This window comes from Hyla sarda, chromosome 10 (genome assembly GCF_029499605.1).
Source record: "Hyla sarda isolate aHylSar1 chromosome 10, aHylSar1.hap1, whole genome shotgun sequence".
Taxonomy (NCBI): domain Eukaryota; kingdom Metazoa; phylum Chordata; class Amphibia; order Anura; family Hylidae; genus Hyla; species Hyla sarda.
This window is the reverse complement of record NC_079198.1, coordinates 4,036,300-4,058,258: the sequence shown is the minus strand read 5'-3', so window position 1 is coordinate 4,058,258 and position 21,959 is coordinate 4,036,300. Positions and strand designations below refer to the sequence as shown.

General features: G+C 44.6%; 1 protein-coding gene and 1 long non-coding RNA gene across 10 annotated transcripts in view; one reads left to right on the top strand and one right to left on the bottom strand.

Annotated features, from left to right (window-relative positions):
• The window catches only part of LOC130294112 (uncharacterized), a 196,227-nt gene that overhangs the window by 67,456 nt on the left and 106,812 nt on the right, over positions 1–21,959 (top strand). For 4 of the 8 annotated variants that reach the window (XR_008848389.1, XR_008848394.1, XR_008848391.1 and 1 more), the window contains exon 5: positions 13,333–13,535. This is a non-coding gene — a long non-coding RNA (uncharacterized LOC130294112). Of the gene's footprint in view, positions 1–13,332; positions 13,536–21,828; positions 21,915–21,959 lie in introns of all 8 variants that reach the window. The other 4 variants (XR_008848392.1, XR_008848395.1, XR_008848393.1 and 1 more) reach the window with 2 other exon arrangements.
• On the bottom strand, positions 1,905–13,534 carry LOC130294111 (rho guanine nucleotide exchange factor 19-like). Of its 2 annotated transcripts, none has more exons than XM_056543566.1 (13): positions 13,249–13,534; positions 11,347–11,560; positions 9,760–9,827; positions 9,423–9,664; positions 8,802–8,962; positions 8,552–8,704; positions 7,837–7,966; positions 7,682–7,756; positions 7,313–7,405; positions 6,833–6,993; positions 5,616–5,777; positions 4,188–4,258; positions 1,905–2,312 (listed from the first exon to the last, which is right to left on the bottom strand). In XM_056543566.1, exons 1-12 carry the CDS (start codon positions 13,511–13,513, stop codon positions 4,195–4,197), a joined length of 1,788 nt encoding a protein of 595 aa, XP_056399541.1. In that variant the 5' UTR covers positions 13,514–13,534; the 3' UTR covers positions 1,905–2,312; positions 4,188–4,194. The 2 variants fall into 2 exon arrangements, with proteins under 2 accessions (XP_056399541.1, XP_056399542.1); XM_056543567.1 differs by having other exon boundaries at positions 1,905–2,084.

The window sequence follows — 21,959 nt, the reverse complement described above, 5'->3', positions numbered from 1 at the left end:
CTCAGAAATTGCTCAGCGTGCACTGCAGGCACGCCGGGCCTCTCCACTTCAGTATAGTCAATCAGATTAGGCTGGAGTATACTGGCCTTGACATATAGTAGCTAGATATTAGTTCAAACACTGAGCTGCTGCTCTGCTAATTTTTAATTCATGTGAGTTTTCATTATATGTTTATGCACAATTACTTTAATAAAGCTTGTGGGTTCACCATAAAGAGAATATATATGGGAAATTAAGGATTTTTGGATTCCTATTAATAGGGATCTATAGGTTGATAAATTAAATTAAATTAATTCCTCCCTCACCATACACGCAAGGCTTTCTGGCGGCAGCCCTATGTGTGCAGTGAGTTTTGGCGGCGTAGCCGTGCGTCAGGCAATTTTCGGACCCTCATTTGTGTCACTGAGCCCCCTCCAGTCCACAGCCAGTACTTCAGGGCTTGTGGGGGGGGGTGGGAAACATTTTTTCTATATGATGGAATCACAGACAGATATGACAGGTCCCATGTGTCTCCTTTACCCTACCCCCCCCCCCCCCCCAGCATCCAACAGTGTCAGCAGTTTGGAACATGAATTGAAGCAGACAGATTCCCTTTAAACCTTTAACCATGCGAATACAATAAGATCCACGAGGGCAAATTTTCACAGCGCAGATTTTCTGCAGGAATTTCTGCAGACGTCACATCATCTATCATAATGTGCCTTGCAGATAGCCTTGTGCTTAAAGCAAGATGAATAGAACCGAATTTCCAGTTGCATAAGTTTCCGCAATAAATCTGCCAGGTGTGAATATATCCTAAGGGTGTCTGTAGCTGCACCGATAACCTGACCAATACTAAGAGCAGCATTTCACACCCAGGGTGCCTCCAGCTGTTGCAAAACTACAACTTCCAGCATGCCCGGTCAGCCGTTGGCTGTCCGGGCATACTGGAAGTTGTAGCTTTGCAACAGCTGGAGGCACCCTGGGTGGGAAACACTGCATTAATGTATGTATCATATACAGATGTCCTAAAGGAGTCCTTTAGGTGTTATAAAAGGTGTCCTTCCATTGGGTGAAATTTAAAAAGGGGTACTCCTGTGGAAAACATTTTATTTTTTAAATCAACTGGTGCCAGAAAGTTAAACAGATTTGTAAATTACGGTACTTTTATTAAAAAATCTTTACCCTTCCAGTACTTTTTAGCAGCTGCATGCTACAGAGGGACTTTTCTTTTTGAATTTCTTTTTCGTCTTGTCCACAGCGCTCTCTGCTGACACCTCTGTCTGTGTCAGGAACTGTCCAGAGCAGGAGAAAATCCTCATAGCAAACCTATACTGCTCTGGACAGTTCCTGACACGGACAGAGGTGTCAGCAGAGAATTTTTTTTTTTTTTAAAGCAAAGAATTTCCTCTGTAGCATACAGCTGCTAATAAGTAGTGGAAGGATGAAGATTGTTTAATAGAAGTAATTTGCAAGTGTGTAACTTTCTGGCACCAATTGATTTAAAAAAAAAAAATAAATAGGATAGATTAGAGGATAGAGAATAGAGATAGATGTTTTCCACCGGAGTACCCCTTTAACCTTGCAATGTATGGAGATTTCCCTACATTTTTTACTCTATAAAGACTAGTCTTTGGGAGTTGTAGTTTTAGTAACAAATAAAAAGGAACCCTGCTTGGGAAAAACTGCATTAATGTAGGTATCATAATGTAAAGGAGTCCTTCCATTGGGTGAAATGCAATATTGGAATATATGGAGACTTCCCAATAATTTTACTATGTACTGTAAATAAAGACATGCCTGGCTGTCCGGGAATGCTGGAAGTTGTAGTTTTTGCTGTATTTTCTGGTGACCAGGCACAAAGAACACTTCCGACAGAAGGAAGAGGACTCGGCCACGTCTATAAAAATAGATGTTTATTTCACAAGACACATAAAAATGAACAGGAACAAACCATTCACAAGCCTCGAGAATTACACGGAAAGACACAGGTACAAGAAGATTCTGTTCATGGTTGGTCGTATCCAGCCAGGGTTATATAGAGTATATAGACATGTACTGTATGTATCCAAGCCTCAGGACTGGACTGCATCATATTTACTGGGCTAAAGATTTAGGGTTAAAAGAAACAAAAAAATTTGTGAAATAAAGCAAAATAAAACAAACAAAAAAAAACAAAAAAAAAAACAGTAATAGGCGCCCCCTGCCCTCCGGCTCCAGTCTTCTGCCTCCTTACAGCACCGATATTCCCACTATTACGTCTGCTGACTGTGGACAGAGGCCACAGAGTCCATAAAATTCAGGTAATGTTTCTGGCATTATTTCAAGAAATCCTGCAAAGCAATAGCAAAATGGGGACATTGATGGTGGCAAAGGTCACTGACCCCTGCACTGTCAAGATCAATGGTTCGGAACAATCCTATAACATTGTCAATCACCGGAAAAATAGAGCAAGGAAAACGGCTGGCAGTGCAGAGGGAAAGGGGGGGGGGGGGGGGGGGGGGCGCGCGGGGCAGTGCAGGGAGAGAGGGGGGGGGCGGGCGCGGGGCAGTGCGGGCGGGGGGGGGGCGCGAGGGGGGGAAAGGGGGGCGAGGGGGGCGGGGCAGGGAGAGGGGGGGCGAGGGGGGCGGGGCAGGGAGAGGGGGGGCGAGGGGGGCGGGGCAGGGAGAGGGGGGCGCGCGGGGCAGTGCACGGAGAGGGGGGGCGCGCGGGGCAGTGCACGGAGAGGGGGGCGCGCGGGGCAGTGCACGGAGAGGGGGGGCGCGCGGGGCAGTGCACGGAGAGGGGGGCGCGCGGGGCAGTGCACGGAGAGGGGGGCGCGCGGGGCAGTGCAGCATTCGCCCGGCTTGTTCCCCTGATCGACGGAGATTGTTAGGACACGTCAAAAGTCTTAAGTAACAGGTACACGTTAATATAGAAACACTCCATCAAAAGTTAATTCAGAATTATTTATTGGTTATAGCAATGTTTCCCAGCTTTTCAGCTTGGACATCCCATGTAGGTAGTGAGCCCCCTATATTCAAGACACTCCCTATATGTAACTCGCCCCTGTAAGTAGGGACACCCCTGTATGTAACTCGCCCCTGTAAGTAGGGACACCCCTGTATGTAACTCGCCCCTATAGGTAGGACACCCCTGTATGTAACTCGCCCCTATAGGAAGGACACCCCTGTATGTAACTCGCCCCTATAGGAAGGACACCCCTGTATGTAACTCGCCCCTATAGGAAGGACACCCCTGTATGTAACTCGCCCCTATAGGAAGGACACCCCTGTATGTAACTCGCCCCTATAGGAAGGACACCCCTGTATGTAACTCGCCCCTATAGGAAGGACACCCCTGTATGTAACTCGCCCCTATAGGAAGGACACCCCTGTATGTAACTCGCCCCTATAGGTAGGACACCCCTGTATGTAACTCGCCCCTATAGGTAGGACACCCCTGTATGTAACTCGCCCCTATAGGTAGGACACCCCTGTATGTAACTCGCCCCTATAGGTAGGACACCCCTGTATGTAACTCGCCCCTATAGGTAGGACACCCCTGTATGTAACTTGCCCTCCCCCTTCCCGTATGTAGGTCCCCTCTGAGTAGCTTGGGCAGTTCATAAGATTTCGGTTCGGCGATTCCTACTGTAGATTTATTCAACTCTAATTGTGACCAATAGAATCTGTTTTGTTTCTGTGGTCCAAACATTTCCCCAGATGATCACTATAAAGCCGTAACACCATTATCTGCTGTGCCGGTGACCAGGTGACATCAGCCCCACCATCGGTGACCATTCTTCTCCATTTCTTATAGTCTTAGATTAAAGGGATCACAAATTTAGAACCACCAAGTGCAGTATTAGCCTATGGGAGAGTGTCTGAAGCAGTGTATTGTCCCCAGCACCCCGGTGACCATTCCCGTATACTATAGACCCCTTGTATAGGGCCGTCCACCTGCTCTGCCCAGTACACAGCTGCCCCCAGTCAGGTGCATAACAGGGGCCGCTCCGAAATAACCCTGGGAACCAGTGGATCTGCTGCTGTTTACACAGGACGCTTCACCAGCTGTCCCCAAAAACCTTACTGGGGAGGACTCCATCATTTTAGGATGACACAAATACATGTGAAGAGAACAAATGGAAGTGTATAGGGGCTGAAGTGCATGTGATCTCGGGAGAGGATGGAGTCAGCACTTCAGTGTTACATATGCACAATACTTACCTGGTGATCAGCAGCTGGACTCCTGTGACATCTGTCGTGTTATCTGGGAGATCCAATGCTCCTTCTCAAATCTAGATAGATAGAGGAAACACCAGACTTGTAAGGGTTAATACTGCGTATAATATGTCAGGGTAACACCAGGTATTACATGAATGGGTACAGAGGGGCACCAGACCTTGTGATCCTTGGAGAGTTTAGTTTTGAGTGAACTGACAGTAAATGCAGCTGATACTGGTGGCTCGGCCATCGATCGCTCTGGTCTGAGTTAATTCGCTTTCCAAAGTGCTCCAGGTGCCTGGAAAAGATGGACACTTAGTCCTAGGAGACCCAAGACCGTCATCATGGACTTTTCCAGACAGCCGGAGCATTTTTAAAGCAATATTCAAGCAGACCAAAGCAAACAATGGCGGAGCCATTAGGCAAGTTTGCTCAACAATTGAAAACTTTGCCTTGTACATTCCTACTCTAGGGGGAGGAGGAAGGAGCAGAACCTTTCCAGTAATATGGCAGTATAGAGGAGGAGATTCTTACTAAAGGGGAAGTAAGACCAGACTGTATTGTCAATTTCCTTTGGCTGTTCGGGCATGCTGGAAGGTGTTGTTTTGCAACAGCTGGAGGCACACTACTCTTCTTACATCCCCTATAGTAGAAATCTCATCTATACTGCAGAGGTTCTGCTCCTTTCTCATCTGGCAGCTGACAATACAGTCTCTTACTTCCATTTTACTAGGAATCTTCTCATCTATACTGCAGAGGTTCTGTTCATTCCTCCTCTGGCAGCTAAAACAACAGTTTCTTACTTCCCCTATAGAAGGAATCTCCTCATCTACACTGCCATATTACTGCAGAGGTTCTGCTCCTTTCTCATCTGGCAGCTGACAATACAGTCTCTTACTTCCATTTTACTAGGAATCTTCTCATCTATACTGCAGAAGTTCTGTTCATTCCTCCTCTGGCAGCTAAAACAACAGTTTCTTACTTCCCCTATAGAAGGAATCTCCTCATCTACACTGCCATATTACTGCAGAGGTTCTGCTCCTTCCTCCTCCTGGCATCTGACAATACAGTTTCTTACTTTCCCTATACTCATCTATACTGCCATATGCCACTTCTATTATTGTCATTTGGCTTAGCCGCCTTCATTTTACCGGTAGCACATTGAGCTATAACCAGCCAAACATATCTGATCAAATTCCAATTCCCTGATAAAATAGCGAAAAAGCAAAGGGAGATTACTTAGCCAGAGACCTAGATTGCCAGCCCACCCCTTGTGACTCATTGATATTCTTGTTGTTCTCCTATGAGGGACACCTCACTCACAAACATCCCCCCCCCCCACCCCATAGCAGGGCACAGTTGGGATTGTAGCCTTCGCACCCTGTGTAGCGGGGATTCTGGATATAATAGTGGCACGTGGCCTTGACTCACTCGTTGGTGGCCTGGAGGACGATCTCACAGCTCAGGCCACTATGGTTCTGTGTCAGGCGCAGTAAGAAGACCAGTGTCGGGAGGCCTAGGGCCTTGGCCTTGACGTTGTCCGCTTTCACTTGCCCTCGTCTTGCGTAATCCGTCACCTGGAAGCGACCAGCGCTGGAGGGAGAGAAGAGCGAAATAATTACTGTCCATAAGAAATAAAGACCATATATATTGTGTAACATTATACGTATACTTCTTTGGTGGAGGACATCCCATCCATCATGTCCAAACAAAAATAGTCAACACATGCAGTACTAAATGTTAATACAAAGATGAAGGGTCAACTCCACTTCAGAAGCAGTATAGTGATCCCTCAACTTCTGGTCAATTGTAACTTGAAACCAAACTCACCATACAATACTACAGACAATCCAGAGCTGTGAAACTGGCTGGAAGAACTGACCAATCAGAATGTGCATTTCACTGGTAACACACCTGTGCTGAAGTGTATGCACTGACTGGTGTCTGGTAGCGCCCCCTACAGTACAGGAAGGTACTACATGTTCTGTACTATTTACCTGTGCCAGGGTTATTTGCTCCTTTGGACACCAGGTGAGGGTGGCACCATGTTACTTTAGGACACTGTGTACTGTACACGACCCAGAAGAAGCTCCTGTCCTCTACATAGACAGTGATTTACAGCTCCCAGCAGATTATATATATATATATATATATATATATATATATATATATATATATATATGCACTTGCTTTATCTGTATTAGTTAGCTACTTATTTTTCTGTAATCCTCACTTTTTCCTATTTTTGGATGACATTTTTGGGCCTTTATGGTCTCATTTATGGTCTCAAAATACAATAGGCGTCCTGAAACCAATTTATATTGTTACCTGAGGGACCACTGTATATCCAGGGATGAATCAGTTTGTTGCCAGTATCCAAAATATAAAGTAATTTGCTAATTTGCACCAGAACACCAGTATGGACCCACGTAGGGGATCTTGTTCTCACTTTAGAAAGACCATGGTGTGGATGTTCCCTGGCAAATAATGAATCTTTTGCCCTTGGATATACACAAGGACTGGTTGACTCCCTATCCCCTCGTGAACCAGTGTCATCCAACATCCATAATACCACCCGTTTTACCATAGCATTATGCTTATAGAACTCTGCCGATAAGAGTTTCTTAGCTTCCCCATTACATACTTACTCTGTTCTGCTGGATAGAAGCAATAAGTCACTGAAGAGATGGATATAGATGGGCTTACTGGCCAGGCGTGGTTTATGACCAATGCCCAACTCTTGGAAAAATATCCTCACGAGTTCTCCGTGCTGGACAAGGGCACGACCCCTGGAGATGAGGGGTAGAGACTGCAAAAGAAGGGGGTCCAACATTTACTAGAAACCCAAGGTCACAGGGTGCACCCACCATTGACAGTGCAAGAAGCAATGGAAACCTGAAAGTTGTGGATCTACACATTGTTCTGCAGCTTCTGACTCCGTATGAGAGGGGTGGGTATGGGATGGCATAACGGGTACACGCAACCTCTGTGCACACCCCTGAGTAAGGCCGATGGAAGGAGTGCTGTGAAGAGTAGGGCCTAATATACTGGACATTTCCCATTGGGTCATCAGACAGCAGCAGGTAACAGGAGACTGACCTTCAGGGGGTAATAAAGAGAACCTTCACCTTGGTGTGGTGGAAATCCATCCTCTTCTCTAGTAATACCAGCTCCTCTGTCTGCATCATACACCTCACCCCTTCATTACACCGAGACACAATCTACGGACACAGAACATAGCCAGGTCTCTTCCATGGTTATCATATTGTAAAAGGAGTCCTTCCGTTGGGTGGAATTTGCATACATTGACAGTTTTTTTTCCAACCAGTGCACCAAAAGCTTTTGCAAAGCTACAACTCCATGCATGCTGAGAGTTGCAAAACTACAACTCCGGGCATAATGAGAGTTGTAGTTTTGCAACAGCTTGTGGCACACTGGTTGGGAAACACTGGACTAGGGCAAGGCTATTCTCTAGGCCTATCGTGACCCGAGCTCACCTCTCCAACAGCGGATGCAGCATTGTGAAGAGATGACGACAACTCAACATCCCCCTGTGCCAACTTCAGGATATTCTGCAAGAAAAAAAAAAAAGGCATTGGTTGCGAACCAGGTGTATGCGATAAAGCAATGGATAGCTCAGATGGTTCTCTACCTCCAGGAGGATCTTCAGGCGCGTTATCCTTTGAAATGGGAGAACCAAGAAAGATTTCAGGAGCTGTCTCTTGCACACGGGCTGCTCTTCAAGCTTCTGGAGAACCTGCAGGAACCTTGCGTTCTCTCGACTGGTGGGAGAATAAGAGACACGTGAGAAACAATCACGTGGATGGATCAGGGCCCTGACAAGTATCACAATTAAAGTCTGTTCTGATCACCTTATGAATACCACAAGTGTGATGGTCGTAGTGACTCTGAACATAGGCCTGAAGAGCCATGGAGATCCGAAGACCCCATGTCAACTAAGTGATGACCAGTATGGCCGAGCACTGGAGATCGGAAGACCCCATGTCAACTGAGTAATGACAAGCATCGCAAAATCCTGGGGATCGGAAGACCCCATGTCAACTAAGTGATGGCCAAGCACTGGAGATCGGAAGACCCCATGTCAACTGAGTGATGATCAGTATGGCCAAGCCCTGGAGGCAAAGATTCTCAACCACCATTCACTTACTTCACTGCTTGCCCCTTAAGATACAGTAAAACTATCTTAACCCCTTACGGGCGCCGCAGTGTTGTTTTTTTAGGGGCCTCATTCAGGGTCCAGCAACTAAATGTTCTGACTTTTGATGCCATGCATCTATACCAACTATTGTGGGATCATGGTTATGGTATAAGACCCTTGTCCTTCTTGCTTACACCATAAGACGTACATGAGTTGTTGCATCAGTTTTTCTTGGTACATCTGGTTGGTCACATAAGGAATGTAAACCCTCTTGAATTCAGGACAATGCCTCAGAACCCGTTCTCCAATATCAGACAAGTAGAGGTCCTTCTCCAAACCTTCTTCTAGATCCAGAAGAAATCTTAAGATATAGGAACACAAAAAAATTTGGGTCAAACATGTAAACTTGCCAGGATGGTAGATACAATCCCCGCTGACAGCCATACGGTGATACAGACCTCTCACTGACCTCCCGAACACTGGGAAGATTGGAGAACAGGGTGTGCCTGTCCGAGGTGCCCAAACATTCCTGTATCCTCCGCGATTTCTGGAAATGACCAATGGCTACAGACAGACTGCGCAGGTATGAGGCCTCCGACGCCACAACCTCAAATATAGCCTGAGGAGAGAGAGACCCCAAAAGGAGAGCAACATCACCACAAGGCTGAGCCATCATATGTGAACCTAAAGCCTTATGATCTTGTAGTGAATGGAGGTGCTGTGTATAATACAACACTGGTTATGGAAGGGATCCACATTTATAAATAATTTAGAATTCCCTTTAAAGGCACGTGGAATTGTGGACCACTGTATTTAAAAAAAAAAAAAAAAGTAGGAATGTCCCAATACTGGAAATTTGCTCGTGAAACTTGTGAAAATGTCCCCGACACCTGCAGACCATAAAATTCCCTCTCACCCACCACTTTTCCACTGCAAATCTTCAGAACATGCAAATGTATTAACCCAGTGTGAACATACCCTTAAAGATCAACCAACCGTGTTGTCAGAGTTGTAGCCCTCACCAGCTGGTGGGATGCCAGGGCTAGGACTTTAGGCCTGTGAACCCCGCTTTCACATACCTCCTGGAGTTGCCGCTTTTGGGGGCTCATAGTTTGAACAATTCCCTTCACTTTAACTTCTGGGAGCTCCTGCCACAATGATGAGGTGTAAAGTGGGGGGCTTGCATTGATCACTTGACTTCCAAGTAGAGAGGAAGAGATGAGACCCGCAAAGGACAGGGAAGTGTCTACCGAGAAGACAGATGGGGACAAGCCTGGCGCTCCCTTAGTGTAATAGACACAATAGTCTTGATAAAGCGGCTCTGAACAAGTAACAAGACAGAACGTGAGCAATGGTAGACGTTTAAACCACAACCCCAAGAGGAGGTAACCCTCAAAAACATGAAGCTCTACTAACGTGTGTGCACGAACTTCGACTCCTTCCTCTTCCACCGACGAGACTCCTTCATCAGTCTCCCAATCAGGCTAAGTACAAAGACACCGTTATCAGTCAATGAATTGATCACATTGAATGGTCCCAGAGGATCCCTGAAGTAACATACCAACACATCATAGAGACTTGACGAATGTCGGCTTATAGGGTCCGATCAACAATAGCGATCGAGGTTTGTGGCCCCTCGGTGACTTTTTATGTGTGGTCAATGTAATGTAAAGAATTTAATGAAGCACTCAGAGAAATGACTACTCTGCCTTACACTGCCGATGGGAATCAATTACCCAAGATGCCTACAATATGCATGGTGTCTCCAATGACCATACAGGTGCAAAATATTTACCTTAATACTATTGTTCATTCACCATCATCAGTCTAACCTGTGGCTAGGTTCTCACAGTGTGTCACCAAAACAGAGTTAAAGGGGTACTCCGGTGGAAAACAATTTTATTTTAAATCAACTGGTGCCAGGAGGATAAACAGATTTGTAAATAACTTCTATATAAATATCTTAATCCTTCTAGTACTTAGCTGCTGTATGCTCAAGACGAAGTTCTTTTATTTTTGAATGGACAGAGGTGTCAGCAGAGAGCACTGTGGTCATACAGAAAAAGACATTCAAAAAGAAAAGAACTTCATGTGGCGCATACAGCAGCTGATAAGTACTGAAAGGGTTAAGATTTTTAAATAGACGTTATTTACAAATCTGTTTAACTTTCTGGCACCAGTTGGTTAAAAAAAAATTGTTTTCCACCGGAGTACCTTTTTAGGGCAAATCACTGATAACCCATAAACTAGAGGTGTTGTGTGAAAAACAAAATATTAAACACCAAAATGAGCACAAATGATCTCAAAGTAGTAATGCTTTATTGAACACATGCAAAACCTGGCCCACCCCTACAAGAACCACAGACCCCTAAGGAAGGAGGAAAAAAGGGTTAAAGGAGTAGAATGAAAACTACCCACAAGAAAAATGGGGCACATGAACATAAACCCATAATGCAAGATAAACATAAAGCAGCCAACATGAGGACCCCCAATGATACAAGTAACCACAAAATCTGCCATGTGATAATCCCAACCAGTTTCACTCCTACCAAGCTTCATCAGGGGAGTTGCCCCTCCTTCCTTAGGTGTGTGTGGTTCTTGTAAGGTTGGGTAGGGTGCCATCATCTTTATGTATATATGTATTTTATGTGTTAAATAAAGCATTGCTATTTTGAGATATCATTTGTGCAACTTTGCTCTTTTTTGTGTTTAATTGAATTTTCCAATTCAGGATAAAAATTCTACGTAATAAAGGGAAAAAAACTGATTCTGTGTCAGATATTCTATACCAGTGTTTCCCAACCAAGAAGTGATGGGAAACCATAAAGTCTAGAATATTTGGCGTGATTATCCCAGGTCTATAGGGGGCATCACTGACATTATGTAAGGGCTGGAGGGTTAGCTGTACGATTATGGTGACAATTGTTATGTATATAGAAGACAGATCATGAATGATCCATCAATATTAGAATGGACGGGTTGGTTCCTCCAGCTGGGATGTACCTTTGTTCTGGGGGGCTTGTGATCAGGCTCGGTTCCTGGGGTGTTTTCATCTGAAGAGATGGGTTCTGTGAAGTGGTATCTGGAGAAGCCTCCTCTATATGAATCTTTGGGTCTTCTGTTTCTTGTGGTCCCGTAGAAGAATCATGTGGAGGAGTCGTACAGACAGGAGGTTGGTAAATGGGATTGTTGAAGACTTTAGATTTGCCGAATTCACCTGGAAGAACATTGCAAACAAAACTTCTCAATCCTTCTAGTTTGGACAACTCCAGCCTTTTTCTACACAGTGCATACAGTCTCCTTACTGTGTACCTGAGGAAGGGGCAAGAACCGCGCCGTATGTTTTTTATAGATTTTTTCATACCCATATTGGATAGTGGCAGCGCCCATTATTCCTAGAAGGAGTTGGTATTTGGGAGGCTGCTATTTTATCCTCTGTTGACCTCTAGGCCAATCCAAAACCTTGACAAGAGGTGGTGGTGTTTTTTTTTAGGACATTTTGTGTGCTCTCCCACAGGCCGGTGGGTTTAGAGCGTGACCTCTGTCTAATACCTTGAAGGATGCTCCTCTAGAGGGGCCATTGTTCTACACAACGTAATCTGTTTGTAACATGGTTCCCTCTAGTATTTGCTCTCTGATGCCCCATCTCTATATACAGGGGATAATCCGGCCATGGAGTCCTTCACCTCTCCAGTGTCATCCCTACTGATCCCAGAACGCTCCCAATAAGGTGCATTACTGCTGCGCTAATCCCCACTAATCCATTATATACACTGTGCAACAATGGGCGCTCTCCCTGTAACCCTTGTGAGGGGGGTCATTGGGAACTATATAGTCTATAGCAGTGGTCTTCAAACTGTGGCCCTCCAGCTGTGGCAAAACTACAACTCCCAGCATGCCTGGACAGTGGAGGACCACTGTTTGGAGACCACTGGTCTATAGTATAGTCAGCCCCCCCCTCCTGTAGTGTGAACAGGCCCTTGTTATTTCCAAAAATCAGAAAAGACTACGTACGGTCACGTGTAGCGCATTTCAGGCTGCGCATGCAGAGACAGCAGATGCAAGAGCGAGATCCCTGCTGCGGCTGCATAGCTCTGAGTGTCCACTAGTAGCGACATTGTGTCTACAACAGGAAACTTGCCACTATGAGCAGACACAAAGAGCTACCCAACCGCAGCAGGGAGCTCACCCTTGTGACTGCCGTAGGCGCATCCACAGCATGAAATGCGCTGCCAATGCGATGCGTGTGATATCGACCCAGATGTATGCACCTGCCTAAGACCAAATCTGTCTGGGTTTGCCCATAACAACCAAACACAACCAGCTTTCATTTTACCAGAGCTTAAAGGGGTACTCCGAGAAAATGACGTTATTAAGTTATGATAAGTGTCTGAGCGCTCTGACCCCCGCCACGGCCTGCTCAGGCAATCACTCTCACTGATCTTGGAAGGTGGGGGTGCTCCAAGGATAGATGACTTGCTGGGTCTTGTACAGGAGATTGTGTGGGGGAATCCCATTGGCCAGGCCACTTAATCTCGGCCGGCGCCACCCATAGGCAAAGTTGGCTGCTGCACAGAGCACCCCCTGATAAGGGCACCGCCCAGGCCACAGTTTTTTGTGAAGCCCCAAAAACAACAGCGGAAGCGCTGCACTCCTCTATCCGGGTGACAGGAGCACAGTATTGTCACATCACATCTAGACAGAGGTGTGCAGCGCAGCTCTCCCTGGGCACCACCATATTCAGGGCTCGAGTCCTGCAGGACCGGACAGTTGACTTCCCCCGAGTACCCCTTTTAAGAGCTTTGGTAAAATGAAAGCTGAGCTGTGATTGGTTGTTATGAAAAACTATATACCAGAGTTTACTGGGAATTTTCAATGTGTTTCCGATCCTTCTCTTTTGATTACCTTCGCTGGGGTCTTGCCCTTCTAGGTGCTGTGAGGTCATTGACTGTAAAGTGACATCATCATACGATTTCCATTTTCCACCAGTGACCTGTTTCCTGGACTTCTTGTGACGGAATAGACGTGGCAGCAGTCCCCGATCATCGAGGCATCTGTGCAGGTTCACGTGGGGCGTACAGGCCACGGGGCAGGAGGCGCACCGCTTCACCGTTACCTCCACAGGCGGAGGAGAGTCCGGGTAAGAGCGTTTTCTGCAGAACAGCGCCATATCTGGGGACAGAAGCAACGAGGTGAGGAATCAACAGGGATTTTATTCTACTAGAGATTTATAGTACACATACAGTGCCCTCTAGAGGACTCAGTGAGTACAACATGATCAGCAGTCAGAGTCAGAATGATGAACACAGAAGGTAGTACTGTGCAGATGTGGAAGATTACTTACACCCAGCATACAGGACAGGAGAAGTGGTACTGTGCAATGTATGTATGTATTATATATATATATATATATATATATATATATATATATATATATACACACATACACACATATACACACACACATATACATATAGAATAAGAGCACATACTGTGGTTTACACCCAGTATACAGGACAGGAGAAGTGGTACTGTGCAGTGTGTGTGTGTATATCTATATCTATCTATCTATCCACATTCTCACACACACATTAAGAGCAGATACTGTGGATTACACCCAGTATACAAGTCAGAAGAAGTGGTACTCTGCAGTGTCCATATATTCAGAATATTGAGGATTACATGCAGCATACAGTAGAGATCTGAGCAGGCTCTGCAGGGGGTGTTCACTATAGTGTAGGATATCCGATAACTTGTGGATGGGACACCGAGTATACAGCTCCCTCTTGTGGATGGGACACTGAGTATACAGCTCCCTCTTGTGGATGGGACACTGAGTATACAGCTCCCTCTTGTGGATGGGACACTGAGTATACAGCTCCCTCTTGTGGATGGGACACCGAGTATACAGCTCCCTCTTGTGGATGGGACACCGAGTATACAGCTCCCTCTTGTGGATGGGACACCGAGTATACAGCTCCCTCTTGTGGATGGGACACCGAGTATACAGCTCCCTCTTGTGGATGGGACACCGAGTATACAGCTCCCTCTTGTGGATGGGACACCGAGTATACAGCTCCCTCTTGTGGATGGGACACTGAGTATACAGCTCCCTCTTGTGGATGGGACACTGAGTATACAGCTCCCTCTTGTGGATGTATCTGTTCTCTGGGGACTGTTTAGTTGTCTTCTGTTATCAGCAGAGCCTTACATAGAAAACTTGGGGCTCCATGGCAAATCTCATAATGGGTCTTCTAATACAATGCCTGATTTTTTTCCATGACCCATTGGTTATACTTCCTCTATTAATCTGCTAACAATGCAGTTCCCTGGACAGAGGAGGTTTGCAGTTCCTGACATTATAGGGCACATTTTAAGCTGCTTTCACACTATAAAAATTAATCCGTTACAAACGTCCGTTAGAAAATCCCTGGTAAACGGCTGTTAAACTATCCCATTAAAGTCTATGGGATTTTTTGATTATCCTTTATGATCCGTTATAGTCAGTCATGAATAACGGACGTTAGTTGTGACGGAAGAAATAACGGGACATGCACTAATTTTTCTTCCGTCACAATAAACGGGTAAATTAAAGGCCGTTATTTTTAACATTGAAGTCTATGGCTGACGGATGAGCCTGTATGTCATCCGTTTGCACACAGTTTATTATATCCGTTATTACTTCTGAGCTCAGAAGAGGTGACATCAGCAGACTTCTGCAGTGCTGAGGGAGGACTACTACTCCCATCATGGAACTGACTTGTTTCCATGATGGGAGTAGTAATTCCCCGGGGCTGCAGGAGTCTGCAGACAGCTGGGGAGGCTACATTAGTGTTTGTACTACAACCCCCATCATGGAACAGAGTCTGTTCCATGATGGGGGTTGTAGTACAGGGGCTGAGGGATTGATCGCACTGGGTTTCACTTCTGAGAGCCGATGCGATCAAAAGGTATTAAGCAGGGGAGCGGGCGGCATGGTCTGCGATGTATCGTGTGTTTTAACTTTCACTGTTGAATCCCCCGTGGGGAGCCCTGAATGGCCGATCAGGGCTCTCAGCGAGAGATTGAAAAGTGAACTTTGAGAGTAGCAGGGGCCAAAGAGCACTGTGGGGGGGCAAGATATATAGTGCTGCAGAGGAGGGGGGGGGGCAGACATATAGCCTATATATCCTAACAGTGCATTAGATATGACCCCCGCCTGCGCATTAAATATATATCCCCCGCCGGCACATTAATGTATATGTCTGCCCCCCACAGCTCTTCTATATACATATGCCCCTACCACCGTATGAATGAAAGTATTTCTATTAGCAGAGCATAGTGCCGGCTCCAGTCTCTATGCGCTGCTAATAGAAATACCTTTCATTCACATGGCAGCAGGGGTACATGTATATAGAAGCACTGGGGGGGCAGATAACGCTATATGTCTGCCCCCCACAGCACTTTTATATACACATATGCCCCTACCGCCGTATGAATGAAAGGTATTGAATGAAAGGTATTTCTATTAGCAGAGCATAGTGCCGGCTCCAGTCTCTATACGCTGCTAATAGAAATACCTTTCATTCATATGGCAGCAGGGGTATATGTATGTAGAAGCACTGGGGGGCAGATAATGCTATATGTCTGCCCCCCCCCCCCCCAGTGCTTCTATATACATATGCCCCTACCGCCCTATGAATGAAAGGTATTTCTATTAGCAGAGCATAGTGCAGGCTCCCGGTATTATGCGCTGCTAATAGAAATACCTTTCATTCACATGGCAGCAGGGGTATATGTATATAGAAGCACTGGGGGGCAGATAATGCTATATGTCTGCCCCCCCAGTGCTTCTATATACATATGCCCCTACCGCCCTATGAATGAAAAGTATTTCTATTAGCAGCGCTTCGTACCGGGAGCCTGCACTATGCGCTGCTAATAGAAATACTTTTCATTCATAGGGCGGCAGGTGTATATGTATATAGAAGAGCTGTGGGGGGGCAGACATATAGCGTTATCTGCTAGAATGCTTTTCACATATCTTAACTTTTGATCAGATCGGGTCTCAGAAGTGAAACCCGGTGCAATCAATCCCTCAGCCCCTGTACTACAACCCCCATCATGGAACAGACTCTGTTCCATGATGGGGGTAGTAGTACAAGCACTAATATAGCCTCCCCATCTGTCTGCAGACTCCTGCAGCTGGGGAATTTTTACTCCCATCAAGGAAACAAGTCTGTTCCATGATAGGAGTAGTAGTAGTAGTCCCGGCTGTGGGAGTCTGTAAGCAGAGGTGTTCGGCCATACATGAGGGATAACGGGTCTTAACGGATGAATATTTATTCAGCCATTAGCACCCTTTATTTCATCCATTATTAAACATCCGTTTTTTACACAGAAAACGTACATTTAATAACGGATGAATGCTCAGAGTGTGAAAGCAGCCTTACCTGTAATTGTCCGTCAGTAATGATCTGCTCCCAGCATGGTCCTCAGGGCATCTACCTGTCGTCCAGCTGGGACAACCACACCTGACCTGGCTATAAGTAACCTCAGGTTCCCAGCTGGGATGAAGACCTGGGATGGGGCCACACGCAGCAGGAGATGGGGCAACTGGCTTATCTTTGTAGACCAGTGTTTCCCAACCAGCGTGCCTTCAGCTGTTGCCGAACTACAACTCCCAGCATGCCCAGACAACCAGCATTTATATAGTAAAAATACAGGGAAGTCTCCATACATTTCACCCAATGGAAGGTTGTCTTTACAATATGATACATACATGAATGCAGTGTTTCCCAACCAGGGTGCCACCAGCTGTTGCAAAACTGCAACTCAATTGGCTGTCCAGGCATGCTGGGCGTTGTAGTTTGGCAACATCTGGAGGTCCACAGCTTGGAGACCCCTGCTATAGTGTATAGTTATTGCCAAACTACAGCTCCCAGCATGCACGGACAGCAAACGGCTTTCTGGGCATGCTAGGAGTTGTAGTTTTGCAACAACCGGTGGTCTGTAAATTTGAAGAACACTGCTGTAGTGTATAGATAACCTGCCATTGGCTGTCCTGGCATGCTGGAAGTTGTAGTTTTGCAACTGCTGGAGGCACACTGGTTGGAAAACACTGCTATACACATATACTGGCTGCTAGTTACTCCTAAGTAAAGCTATGACCATTCCTAGGTGATCCTACACTGCCCCCTGGTGTTCAGATCTGGTCATAGCGGGTGATCTAAGCATTAATTGAAATTCTCATACAACTCTGCTATTTCTGGAAGTGTGATCTCTGCCCGTAAAAGTTTCACCTGCAAATGTTACACTGTATTTTTAGTGATCTGTGCGATAGAGAACTGAGAGCTTTCTCACTAGATAAATCCAACATAATTACAGGATATCACTCAGGATCAGTACAGGATAAGTAATGTAATGTATGTACACAGTGACATCACCAGCAGAATAGTGAGTACAGCTCTGGAGTATAATACAGGATATAACTCAGGATCAGTACAGGATAAGTAATGTAATGTATGTACACAGTGACCTCACCAGCAGAATAGTGAGTACAGCTCTGGGGTATAATACAGGATATAACTCAGGATCAGTACAGGATAAGTAATGTAATGTATGTACACAGTGATCCCACCAGCAGAATAGTGAGTACAGCTCTGGAGTATAATGCAGGATATAACTCAGGATCAGTACAGGATAAGTAATGTATGTACACAGTGACCTCACCAGCAGAATAGTGAGTACAGCTCTGGAGTATAATACAGGATATAACTCAGGATCAGTACAGGATAAGTAATGTATGTACACAGTGACCTCACCAGCAGAATAGTGAGTACAGCTCTGGAGTATAATACAGGATATAACTCAGGATCAGTACAGGATAAGTAATGTATGTACACAGTGACCTCACCAGCAGAATAGTGAGTACAGATCTGGAGTATAATACAGGATATAACTCAGGATCAGTACAGGACAAGTAATGTAATGTATGTACACAGTGACCTCACCAGCAGAATAGTGAGTACAGCTCTGGAGTATAATACAGGATATAACTCAGGATCAGTACAGGACAAGTAATGTAATGTATGTACACAGTGACCTCACCAGCAGAATAGTGAGTACAGCTCTGGGGTATAATACAGGATATAATCAGGATCAGTACAGGACAAGTAATGTAATGTATGTACACAGTGACCTCACCAGCAGAATAGTGAGTACAGCTCTGGAGTATAATACAGGATATAACTCAGGATCAGTACAGGATAAGTAATGTAATGTATGTACACAGTGACATCACCAGCAGAATAGTGAGTACAGCTCTGGGGTATAATACAGGATATAACTCAGGATCAGTACAGGATAAGTAATGTAATGTATGTACACAGTGACCTCACCAGCAGAATAGTGAGTGCAGCTCTGGGGTATAATACAGGATATAACTCAGGATCAGTACAGGGTAAGTAATGTAATGTATGTACACAGTGACCTCACCAGCAGAATAGTGAGTACAGCTCTGGAGTATAATACAGGATATAACTCAGGATCAGTACAGGATAAGTAATGTAATGTATGTACACAGTGACCTCACCAGCAGAATAGTGAGTGCAGCTCTGGAGTATAATACAGGATATAACTCAGGATGAGTACAGGATAAGTAATGTATGTACACAGTGACCTCACCAGCAGAATAGTGAGTACAGCTCTGGAGTATAATACAGGATATAACTCAGGATCAGTACAGGATAAGTAATGTAATGTATGTACACAGTGACCTCAACAGCAGAATAGTGAGTACAGCTCTGGAGTATAATACAGGATATAACTCAGGATCAGTACAGGATAAGTAATGTAATGTATATACACAGTGACCTCACCAGCAGAATAGTGAGTACAGCTCTGGAGTATAATACAGGATATAACTCAGGATCAGTACAGGATAAGTAATGTAATGTATGTACACAGTGACCTCACCAGCAGAATAGTGAGTACAGCTCTGGAGTATAATACAGGATATAACTCAGGATCAGTACAGGATAAGTAATGTAATGTATGTACACAGTGACCTCAACAGCAGAATAGTGAGTACAGCTCTGGAGTATAATACAGGATATAACTCAGGATCAGTACAGGATAAGTAATGTAATGTATATACACAGTGACCTCACCAGCAGAATAGTGAGTACAGCTCTGGAGTATAATACAGGATATAACTCAGGATCAGTACAGGATAAGTAATGTGATTCTTGTTATATACATAGTGACCTCACCAGCAGAATAGTGAGTACAGCTCTGGAGTATAATACAGGATATAACTCAGGATCAGTACAGGATAAGTAATTGATTCTTGTTATATACATAGTGACCTCACCAGCAGAATAGTGAGTACAGCTCTGGGGTATAATACAGAATATAACTCAGGATCAGTACAGGATAAGTAATGTAATGTATGTACACAGTGACCTCAACAGCAGAATAGTGAGTACAGCTCTGGAGTATAATACAGGATATAACTCAGGATCAGTACAGGATAAGTAATGTAATGGATGTACACAGTGACCTCACCAGCAGAATAGTGAGTACAGCTCTGGAGTATAATACAGGATATAACTCAGGATCAGTACAGGATAAGTAATGTGATTCTTGGTATATACATAGTGACCTCACCAGCAGAATAGTGAGTACAGCTCTGGGGTATAATACAGGATATAACTCAGGATCAGTACAGGATAAGTAATGTAATGTATGTACACAGTGACCTGACCAGCAGAATAGTGAGTACAGCTCTGGAGTATAATACAGGATATAACTCAGGATCAGTACAGGATAAGTAATGTAATGTATGTACACAGTGACCTCACCAGCAGAATAGTGAGTACAGCTCTGGAGTATAATACAGGATATAACTCAGGATCAGTACAGGATAAGTAATGTAATGTATGTACACAGTGACCTCACCAGCAGAATAGTGAGTACAGCTCTGGAGTATAATACAGGATATAACTCAGGATCAGTACAGGATAAGTAATGTAATGTATGTACACAGTGACCTCAACAGCAGAATAGTGAGTACAGCTCTGGAGTATAATACAGGATATAACTCAGGATCAGTACAGGATAAGTAATGTAATGTATATACACAGTGACCTCACCAGCAGAATAGTGAGTACAGCTCTGGAGTATAATACAGGATATAACTCAGGATCAGTACAGGATAAGTAATGTGATTCTTGTTATATACATAGTGACCTCACCAGCAGAATAGTGAGTACAGCTCTGGAGTATAATACAGGATATAACTCAGGATCAGTACAGGATAAGTAATTGATTCTTGTTATATACATAGTGACCTCACCAGCAGAATAGTGAGTACAGCTCTGGGGTATAATACAGAATATAACTCAGGATCAGTACAGGATAAGTAATGTAATGTATGTACACAGTGACCTCAACAGCAGAATAGTGAGTACAGCTCTGGAGTATAATACAGGATATAACTCAGGATCAGTACAGGATAAGTAATGTAATGGATGTACACAGTGACCTCACCAGCAGAATAGTGAGTACAGCTCTGGAGTATAATACAGGATATAACTCAGGATCAGTACAGGATAAGTAATGTGATTCTTGGTATATACATAGTGACCTCACCAGCAGAATAGTGAGTACAGCTCTGGGGTATAATACAGGATATAACTCAGGATCAGTACAGGATAAGTAATGTAATGTATGTACACAGTGACCTGACCAGCAGAATAGTGAGTACAGCTCTGGAGTATAATACAGGATATAACTCAGGATCAGTACAGGATAAGTAATGTAATGTATGTACACAGTGACCTCACCAGCAGAATAGTGAGTACAGCTCTGGAGTATAATACAGGATATAACTCAGGATCAGTACAGGATAAGTAATGTAATGTATGTACACAGTGACCTCACCAGCAGAATAGTGAGTACAGCTCTGGAGTATAATACAGGATATAACTCAGGATCAGTACAGGATAAGTAATGTGATTCTTGGTATATACATAGTGACCTCACCAGCAGAATAGTGAGTACAGCTCTGGAGTATAATACAGGATATAACTCAGGATCAGTACAGGATAAGTAATGTGATTCTTGGTATATACATAGTGACTTACTTTAGTAGATAACGTTGTATTCTCTCTTCTATACTTCATGTGTACATTAGGCAGCTCTGACTGATGTGCTTTACCTTTCCCAATATGCTGTGATATTTTTCTGCTCCCTTACTGTAACCTATGGACTGTTTCGGGGTCTCTGACCTCTTGTGATGTTATTTGTTGTTCATTCTTGTCGCTTTTGTTTATTGTTTGAAAAACAAACATTTTCTATAACAATTACAGTTTAAAGAAAGAAAAAAAAAAAGAAGTTAATGTTGTGGTAGTCTATACTGTGATGTGCGCTCTACAGTCGACGTCTACGCTGTGACTATTTCTGGAGCTCATTACCATTGCTAATCACCCGTGTGTTCTACAGACTGATAGATCTGTAACGTCTCGGGCAGGATAATGTGAACATCAGGCAGCACGAGGTCGGTGTCACCTTGCTGGAGCTTCAGGATTGTAAGCAGTCATTTTCATTCTTCTAGTGTGCCTCCAGCTGTTGCA